This window comes from Colobus angolensis, unplaced genomic scaffold (assembly GCF_000951035.1).
Source record: "Colobus angolensis palliatus isolate OR3802 unplaced genomic scaffold, Cang.pa_1.0 Scaffold34, whole genome shotgun sequence".
NCBI classification, from domain to species: domain Eukaryota; kingdom Metazoa; phylum Chordata; class Mammalia; order Primates; family Cercopithecidae; genus Colobus; species Colobus angolensis.
The window spans coordinates 5,172,559-5,182,635 of NW_012116710.1; the positions used below are offsets into that span (position 1 = coordinate 5,172,559).

At 53.4% G+C, this 10,077-nt stretch overlaps 1 protein-coding gene across 1 annotated transcript in view; it reads left to right on the top strand.

Moving 5' to 3' along the window:
* RYR1 (ryanodine receptor 1 (skeletal)) overlaps positions 1-10,077 on the top strand; it is a 164,972-nt gene that overhangs the window by 2,443 nt on the left and 152,452 nt on the right. Inside the window, exons 2-7 of the mRNA XM_011952520.1 lie at positions 4,502-4,621; positions 6,110-6,214; positions 7,326-7,400; positions 7,486-7,564; positions 7,918-8,030; positions 8,351-8,444. Coding sequence (XP_011807910.1) covers positions 4,502-4,621; positions 6,110-6,214; positions 7,326-7,400; positions 7,486-7,564; positions 7,918-8,030; positions 8,351-8,444 — 586 coding nt within the window. The remainder of the gene's footprint in view (positions 1-4,501; positions 4,622-6,109; positions 6,215-7,325; positions 7,401-7,485; positions 7,565-7,917; positions 8,031-8,350; positions 8,445-10,077) is intronic.

Here is a 10,077-nt window from a genome sequence, read left to right on the forward strand (position 1 = left end):
GAGATGGAGTTTCACTCTTGTTGCCTAGGCTGGAGTGCAATGGTGTGATCGCAGCTCACTGCAACCTCTGCCTCCTGGGTTCAAGCAATTCTCCTGCCTTAGCCCCCTGAGTAGCTGGGGTTACAGGCATGTTTCACCAAGCCTGGCTAAGTTTTTGTATTTTTAGTAGAGATGGGGCTTCACCATGTTGGCCAGGCTGGTCTCAAACTCCTGACCTCAGGCGATCCACCCATCGCATGAGCCACTGTGCCCGGCCTTTTTTTTTTTAGACAGAGTTGCCCAGGCTGGAGTACAGTGGTTTAATGGTTGATTCAATGCAACCTCCACTTCCCAGGCTCCAGTGATCCTCCTACCTCAGCCTCCCGAGTAGCTGGGACTACACATGCATAGCACCATGCTTGGCTAATTTGTAAAATTGTTTGTAGAGGTGAGGTCTCACTATATTGCCCAGGCTGGTCTCGAACTCCTGGCTCAAGAAATCCTCTGGCCTTGGCCTCCCAAAGTTTTGGGATTATAGGCATGAGCCACCGTGCCCGGCCTTTCTTCTTTCACTCAGCATAATCTTTTTGACATTCATCCACATAGCGTGTATTGAGTTCGTTGCTTTTGGTTGCCGAGTAGTATTCCACTGTGCAACTATACTGTGGTGTGTTTATCAGTTCATCTGCTGATGGACATCTGAATCGTCTCCAATTTTTACTATTATGGACAACACAGGACCTGTGACCATTCACACATACCTATTTTTAACTGAAACAAGTCTCATAAAATGTAGATGGCCCCTGAAGCATGATGCGCACGCTGTTATTTTCTATTCTTGCTCCATTTTGCTTCAGTTGGTTAAGCGCGATGGCCACAGGCCCACCGACAAACTGATTTCACTTCCCTTTGATGGGTGGTGACCTCTACCCCTACCCAGGCTGGGGCTTCTCAAACCCTGGCCCAAGTTAGAAGCTCCTGGGGTCTGGTTAAGAGTACACATTCCCTGCTGACCCCAAATCAGGCTCATGACGGTGGTAGGGGACTGGGCCAGCAGGGAAGCTACATTTTTAACCAGAACCCTCCTCCTCCCTTCATTTTTTTTTTTTAAGATAAAGTCTTGCTCTATAGCCCAGGCTGGAGTGCAGTGGCATGATCTCAGCTCACTGCAACCTCCACCTCCCAGGTGCAAACGATTCTCCTGTCTCAGCCTCCTGAGTAGCTGGGATTACAGGCATGCACCACTACGCCCGGCTAATTTTTGTACTTTTAGTAGAGACAGGGTTTCACCATGTTGGCCAGGCTGGTCTCGAACTCCTGACCTCAAGTGATCCACCCACCTTGTTGGATCCCAAAGTGCTGGGATTACAGGAATGAGCCACCGCGCCCAGCCTCCCTTCATTCTAATTCAGGAAAAGTTTGAGAATCAATGCGGTAACAATTGGGCCATCTGTCTCCGCTTTGCATCCTGGCTTTACCATTTGCCTGCTTCCTAATTTGGGGCTAGTGATTTTTAGTTTTCTGTCTGAGCCTCAGGGTTCTCATCTGGAAAATGGGGACAATAATATATACAATAGCCAGACCCCATGGCTCACACCTATAATCCCTTCGCTTTGGGAGGCTGAAGCAGGAGGATTGCTTGAGGCCAGGTGTTCAAGAACAGCCTGGGCAACATAGGCAGACCTTGTCTTTACAAAAAATGTTAAACTTTAGCTGGGCATGGCAGCGTGCACCTGTAGTCCCAGCTACTCGGGAGGCTGAGGTGGGAAGATCACTTGAAACCAGGAGTTGGAGGCTGCAGTGAGCTGTGACCTTACCACTGCACTCCACCCTGGGCAACAGAGCAAGACCCCGTGTCTACGAAAATATACATATTTTAAATTAGCTGGGCATGGTGGCATGAGCCTGCAGTCATAGCTTCTCAGGAAGCTGCATGGAGAGGATCACTCAGCCTAAGAGTCCGAGGCTGCAGTGAGCTATGATCGTACCACTGCACCCCACCCCGGGAGACAGAGTGAGACCCAGTCTCTTAAAACATTTTTTTTTCAAGGGACCCATGCGAGTATCTCTCTGACCTCATCTCCTCCCTGTTTTCCCCTCCCCGCTGCGGCCACCATCCTGCTCTGTCTCCTGTGCTGTTTCTCAACACTCCAGCACCCACCAGCCAGAGGCCTTGGCCCAGACTCTCTCCTCTTCCCCCAGAGATGAGCAGGCCTGATTCCTTCTTGTTATTTGGACAAGGCTCAACTCAAATGTCACCTCCTTGGAGAGGCTGTCACTTCACTCCCTCACTGATCTCATCCCCATCCCAAAAGCCACTCTCTTACATCAGCCTGGGTTATTTTTTCCATAACACCTATCACTGACATTAACATTACATATTAATTCACCTGTTTATTGCCTGTCTCCATTATGAGGATTTAAGCTCCCTGAGGGCAGTGATTTTTTTTTTTTTCTTTTGAGACATGGTCTCAATCTGTCTCAGGGGCCCCAGGAAGGTGGGGCTTGATCATGACTCACTGTAGCCTAGATTTCCCGGACTTGGCAGTCCTCCCACCTCAGCCTCCCGAGTAGCAGGGACTACAGGAGTGTACCACCATGCCCGGCTAATTTTTAATTTTTAACTTTTGTAGAGATGGGGGTCTCATTATGTTGCCCAGGCTGGTCTTGAACTCCTGGGCTCGAGCAGTCCTTCCGCCTCAGCCTCCTAAACTGTTGAGATTTACAGGTGCGAACCACCGCGTCCAGCCAGGGCAGGGATCTTGATCTTCATTTACTTTATTCACTGCTCTGTAATCAGTGCCTAGAACAGCACCTGGCCCATGGCAGATGCTCAACCAGGGTCTGTTGAATAAGTGTAAGACCCAGAGCATAAGGCCTGGGAGTTAGTAAAGTGCTTAATAAATACAGGCTATACCATTACTATGTTTTTTTGTTTTGTTTTGTTTTGTTGTTGTTGTTGTCGTTTTTGAGATGGAGTTTTGCCCAGGCTGGAGTTTTGCTCTTGTTTCCCAGCTGGAGTGCAATGGTGTGATCTTGGCTCACTGCAACCTCCACCTCCCAAGCTCAAGCGATTCTCCTGCCTCAGCCTCCCGAGTAGCTGGAATTACAGGCATACGCCACCACGCCCGGCTAATTTTTTGTATTTTTAGTAGAGACAGGGTTTCTCCATGTTGGTCAGACTGGTCTCGAACTTCTGACCTCAGGTGATCCACCCACCTCGGCCTTCCAAAGTGCTGGGATTACAGGCATGAACCACTGTGCCCGGCTGTTTTTGGTTTTGTTTGTTTGTTTTTGAGATGGAGTCTCGCTCTGTCACCTAGGCTGGAGTGCAATGGCTTGATCTCAGCTCCCTGCAACCTCTGCCTCCTGGGTTCAAGCGATTCTCCTGGCTCAGACTCCCGAGTAGCTGGAACTACAGGCGTGCACCACTGCACCATGCTACTTTTTGTATTTTTTTGTAGAGACGGGGTTTCACCGTGTTGGCCAGGCTGGTCTTGAACTCCTGACCTCAAGTGATCCACCTCCTCGGCCTCCCAAAGTGCTGGGATTGCAGGTGGGAACTACCACGCCTGGATTCAATACTGTCCTTTATGATACTTCCAGGATCCAGCCCAGGCTCTCACATTGCATTCAGGTGCCATTAGAAAGCAGTCTATAAATAAGATAAAATAGCAGTCTATTATCAAAACAACACGCAAAAGAGAGAATTTAGAGAAAGATGAGCTTAAAAAGCAATTTAACTTGAGCAATTTTCCACCTTCCAGTGGATCACTTTGCAGACCCCACTTGGGAGGCCTCTGGAGCCAGTTGGACACAGGTTCAAATCCCAGCTCCTCCTGTTACCAACTGTGTTGGCCTTAGTCCATCCATGTCCCACTTTTGAGCCTCAGTTTCCCTATTTTAAAATGGGGATAGGCCAGGCACAACAGCTCATGCCTGTAGTCCCAGCTACTCAGGAGGCCGAGGCAACAGGATTGCTTGAGCCCAGGAGGTCAAGGTTGCAGTGAACTATAATTTACACCACTTCACTCCAGCCTGGGTGACACAGCAAGACCCTGTCTCTAAAAGTAAAAATAAATGGGATGATTACTTGAGGTCAGGAGTTCGAGAGCAGTCTGGCCAACATGGCGAAACCCTGTCTCTACTAAAAATATAAAAATTAGCCAGGCGTGGTGGTGCACGCTTGTAATTTCAGCTATTTGGGAGTCTGAGGCAGGAGAATCACTTGAACCCAGGAGGTGGAGGCTGCAGCGAGCTGAGATTGCACCACTGTGCTCCAGCCTGGGCAACAGAGACTGTTTCAGATAAATAAATAAATAGTAAAAAAATAAAATAAATGGGATGACACTGGCTTGTATCTCAAGGAGTTGTCAGGAGCAGGTAGAGGGCTTGGGTGGGTGGATCTTGTTCATCACTGTCTTTTTTATAAGGACTAGGGTGGGAGGAGGGGCCCGTGGTCTGCAGTGTCTGTGGTATCCGGGCCAGGCCCCCCTGGAGACCCTGCCCCTCGGTTCCACAGGATGATGAGGTGGTCTTGCAGTGCAGCGCCACAGTGCTCAAGGAGCAGCTCAAGCTCTGCCTGGCCGCCGAGGGTTTCGGTAACCGCCTGTGCTTCCTGGAGCCCACCAGCAATGCCCAGGTCTGTGCAGGAGGGAGAGGGGCGTGGGGACACGGGGATCTGAAGGGGCAGAGAATCTGGGGTCCAAAGAAGAGGGTTCTGGGAGTCTGAAAGGAGGTGCTGACAGGAGAGAAAGTGAGGAGGGAGGCTTAGGCTAAGAAGGGCTACCTGAGGTGGGGAGGGGTGGAGGTCTGAGAAGGGAGGGGCAGGGGTTCTGTGGTGTTGGAGGGGATCCCTGTGTGCACAGAGGTGTGGTAGGCCACGGCGGTGGCTGCTGATCCAGAACGTTCTTTGGCAGGTGGTTGAGTGGGTAGAAAGCCTCGAGTTTAAGGGGAGGTGGCCTGAGAGTCCAGAAGAAGGGCTGGTTGGGGAACAGGGGTCTCAGGAGGGAGGAGCAGGGAAACTGAGGAACGGGTGGGGAGGTGGGGAGCGGGGGCGGGGCGGGACGAGGCAAAGGACCTGGACAAGGAGGAGGGGTCTGCGATGTTTTATTTTTTATTTTTTAATTTTTTTCAAGTAACAAGACTGAATCATTATGGGGTGTTTTAGGGGGAAGGGGGCCCTCGGTGGGGACGGGGGAGGATGGGACAGGGCCTGAGATGCAGAGGGCGTGGGGCATCTGACAGGGGTGGGGGCTTGAGGGTCTTAGATAGTGGGGTCTGAGGGAAGGTGATCCCTGAGTCCGAGCCTGGGAATTCTGAGGGTGGGGACAGCTGAATTCTGAGAGGGCAGGGGATCAAGGGGCCGAGGACCTTGGATCCAAGGCAAAGGGGCCTGGAGGGTCAGGGGACACCCGCAGGGGTCTGACTGGGGAGACTGGGGGCTGAGAGGTAGAAGGAGCCTGGGGTCTGAAAGGAGGAGACCTGGGGGAGGGGCAGGGGCTGGCAGACCGAGGGATGTGGAATCTGATGCGGGGGAAGTTTCAGAGTCTGAGCGAGTGGGGTCTGAGGAGCAGAGTCTTGAGTTTAGGAGTCGGAGAGTGGGGGACTGAACTGAGGAGGGAGTATAAGATTGGGCGCCCTTCTGTGTCTGTGAAGCAGAGTTCAGAGGTGTTTGAGGGAAAAGGCAGGAGTGAGGACTGTCTGATGGTGGAGGCGGGAGGTGGGGCTTCCTTTGGGGTTGGAGGGATGTGGGGTCATCTGCAGAGGAGGACACAGAACAGGAGATTCCTGTCCTTGGAGCAGGGTCAGTGTGTCTCAGGGCAGAGGTATGGGGCTGAGGCTTCCTATGAGATTAGGTGGGACACGGGTTAGTGGGGAGGGTTAGGGTTAGGGAAGCTTCTAAGAAGTCTGGGTGGGGCTGGGGTGTTTGAGGGAAGAGGCGCAGAAGAGTGTTTTCATGATGTTGATCTAGATTCAGGGGTGGCAGAGGGCAGGGCCTTCCTGTGGGGTGGGAGTGGGGGCTGGTGTCTCAGGAATGTGGGTATTCAGACTAGGGGAGGGAGTGTGGCAGGGAATGGTGCTTGGGGGGTCTTCCGGCTCCTCACTCACATCCCCCCTCCCACCCCAGAATGTGCCCCCTGATCTGGCCATCTGTTGCTTCGTCCTGGAGCAGTCCCTGTCCGTGCGAGCCCTGCAGGAGATGCTGGCCAACACGGTGGAGGCCGGCGTGGAGGTGAGGACCCCACCTGGGGGTGGGCGGGGTGGCAGGGATGGGTGAGGAGACCTGGGGGTCGTTTAGGACATGGTGGCAAGGATGGGTGAGAGGATCCGGGGGTTGCTTACCATCTGCTCTTCTTCCTCTCTCTGCCCTGCCCCCCACAGGCCCTCAATTTGGATAAGTGGGTAGGTCTGGCCTTGGATGTCACCTGTCCTTCCACCCCTCCTGACCCCAGGCAGGCCCGTCTCTCGGGCCCACGCCCTGCACACAGGGACTGGAGGGTCCTCCCCGACCCCAGTTGTCAGGGGCTGTGGAGCCCAGAACAGGCCAGACAGGAAGGAAGGAAGGAAGGGGATGGGGGCTTCTGAGCCTCTGTCCCCGATGCCTGCTCCTTTCTCCTCGTTCTAGTCCTTTCCCCCAACCCTGATCCCAGCTCGTCTCCGCATGGGACCTCTCCCCCACCTCCCCTATCCCAAGCGTGAGTCCCTCTGGTCCAGGAGTGGGTCCACCATGTGATCACCTGGCCCCATCACATGGTGCCCCCATGGCGCCCTCGGAGCGTGGGCATGTGACAGCCATGATGGGAGGCATGGTGACATCGAGCAGTCTGATGTCCGCCCCAAGGCCCGGGTTGGGGACCTTGTGCTGGGGAGGGGCGGCTGCCTTAGCACCGTGGGTGATGTTCACCTGTGGAACAACTGCTAGGCCTGTCCCGGAGCACACGGGCTGCAGCTTAGCATGCTGGGGGAGGTCAGAGCAGAGGCACCGAAGTCCACGGGACATGAGACCTTGGGGCTGTCCTCAGGGTCTCCAGGAAACTAGAAGACAGGTTTGTCCTCCTGAGTGATTTCCAGCCAAGGTGAAGACAGCAGAGAGGACAGAGTGGGCCTTGGGGAATATAAAATGCTTCCTCCATAGGCATCTCAGAGACATTGTCCCTGCTTCCATAAATGCAGAAACTGAAGCAGGGAGTCCTGTGAGAGTCTGAGTTGAGGCTGTTTTACCTCCAGGCCTGAGCATGGCGTTTCACAGGGAGCATCTTGTCACCTGTGACTAGGCCAAACTTCTTGGGGATCTGGAGAGTCTGGGGGTCTGTGCTTATTCTGTTCCCTCCCTCCCCCTGCAGTCATCCCAGGGCGGGGGACACAGGACGCTCCTGTATGGCCATGCCATCTTACTCCGGCACGCACACAGCCGCATGGTGAGTGCAACCTCGGTGGGCTTGGGCAGGGGCCAGGACATGCGGGGCCTGCTAGAAAGAGACTGACCTCCACCCACAACCCTAGTATCTGAGCTGCCTCACCACCTCCCGCTCCATGACTGACAAGCTGGCCTTCGATGTGGGACTGCAGGAGGACGCGATAGGTACAGCGGCTGGAGGGGGTGGGGGTGTGAAGGGGACCCCGCAGCAGGGATTCAGGGGGTAGAAGGTCTGCAGAACGCCGAGGCAAGCATGAGACTACCCTGAGGACATGAATGGGGGCTTCGTAGCGCAGAGTCTGCGACACAGTCCAGACAGGGAGACTTATGCACACATTGGGGAGCGCTAGGCAGAGAGTCTGAAGTCAGGAACGGGGAATGTTGGGCAGAGAGTTGGTGGCAGTGATAGAGTTGTGGGCCAAGGGCCCGGGAGGCTCGGTGGCTGGGAGAGCCCTGGGGAAGAGCATTCTGAGAAGCCATCGTTCTGACAACCACCCCCATTCCCTCCCCACCCATAGGAGAGGCTTGCTGGTGGACCACGCACCCAGCCTCCAAGCAGAGGTCTGAAGGAGAAAAGGTCCGAGTTGGGGATGACATCATCCTTGTCAGTGTCTCCTCCGAACGCTACCTGGTGAGCCATTGCGGTTCCTCCTGCTCCCAGGTCTGGGGGCACATGGGATGGTCCCCCATCTTCTCACCATGGGTTTGCCTGGCTGATCTCCCACCCCCAAGGTCCTGACTCACAATTTCCCGTTTCCTGACCCCTGACATACAGTTTTCTGATTTCTGACCTCCCATTGCCCAACTTGATCATTTCCTGATCTGTGATCTCTGATGACTCTGTCTCCCATCTGGTTTCCGGGTATCTACCCTTGATTTCTGGCCTCTGACTCTGGGACTCTCGCCTACCCCTGCAATCATCTCTGACTGCCGCATCCTGGTGGCCCCCAGCACCTGTCGACTGCCAGCGGGGAGCTCCAGGTTGACGCTTCCTTCATGCAGACACTGTGGAACATGAACCCCATCTGCTCCCGCTGCGAAGAGGGTGAGGTCTCCAGACTTCCCTCTCCTAAATGGAGACCCCCCCCAAAACAGACCCTTAGTGTTGCCCTTCAGGCATACCCAAATGGAACCTTGGAACCTAACCCAAACCTAGATCTCCAAATTATGGCTCTCACTCTTAGATCTCCAGCTGACCCCAAATCCAGACCCCCAGAGCTCAGACCCCCACAAACCCCAAACTAAATATCAGGCTCCCAAACTTAGACCCCAAAGTATTAGCCCCCAAGTCTCCTAAACTCAGGTTCAAATCTTAAAACATCAAGTTTAAAGCTTGTGGCTGGGGCCAGGGCAGTGGCTCACGCCTGTAATCCCACCACTTTGGGAGGCCGAGGCGGGTGGATCACGAGGTCAGGAGATCAAGACCATCCTGGCTAACACAGTGAAACCCCGTCTCTAGTAAAAATACAAAAAATTAGCTGGACGTGGTGGCGGGCGCCTGTAGTCCCAGCTACTCGGGAGGCCGAGGCAGGAGAATGGCATCAACCCGGGAGGCGGAGCTTGCAGTGAGCCGAGATCACGCAGGTGGATCACCTGAATTCAGGAGTTTGAGACCAGCCTGGCCAACATGGTGAAACCCCATCTTTATTAAAAACACAAAAATTAGCTGGGTATGGTAGCATGTGCCTGTAATCCCACCTACTCAGGAGGGTGAGTCAGGAGAATTGCTGGAACCTGGGTGGTAGAGGTTGCAGTGAGCAGAGATCGTGACACTGTACCGCAGCCTGGGTGACAAAGCCAGAGTCTGTCTCAAAAAAAAAAAAAAAAAAAAAAAAAAAAAAAAAAAAAAAAAAAAAAAAAAAAAAAAAAAAATTAAAACTCCTTAGACAATAAGCATAGACTATGATCTCAGACCCTCAAACCCAGACCCCCAAACTCAAACCTCAGATCCCCAAACCAAGACTCCAATCTTCAGCTCTCCAACCTCAGACTTCCAAACTTCAATTTCAAATCTCAAAAACCAAAGTCCAGCAAAGCAAACTCCCAATTCAGATTCCTATGCTAAGACTCCAGGCATGGCCCAATATTTTGACCCCAAGTCTCATACCCCAAACTTCAGAATCCTAAACCAGACCCACACTGGGACTCAAACCACAGATGGTTTTTGATCCTTAAACTCAGACCGTGAAACTCAGACCCATCAACTTCTAACTACAAAGCTCAGATCGCTCCTACATCATACCCCAAAGCTCAGACTTCCAAACCCTAGATTATGACCTCAGATCCCCAACCTCACTTTCCAGCTTCTGGCCTCCAAAATCAATACTCAAGGCCGGGCACGGTGCCCTGTAATCCCAGCACTTTGGGAGGCCAAGGCGGGTGGATCACTTGAGATAAGGAGTTCGAGACCACCCTGGGCCAACATGGCAAAACCCCATCTCTACTAAAAATGCAAAAATTGGCTGGGCATGGTGGCGGGCGGCTGTAGCTCCAGCTACTTGGGAGGCTGAGGCAGGAGAATTGCTTGAACCTGGGAGGCAGAGGTTGCAGTGAGCCAAGATTGCACCACTGCACTGCAGCCTGGGCAACAGAGCAAAACTCTGTCTTAAAAACAAACCTGGCCGGGCGCAGTGGCTCAAGCCTGTAATCCCAGCACTTTGGGAGGCCGAGATGGGCGG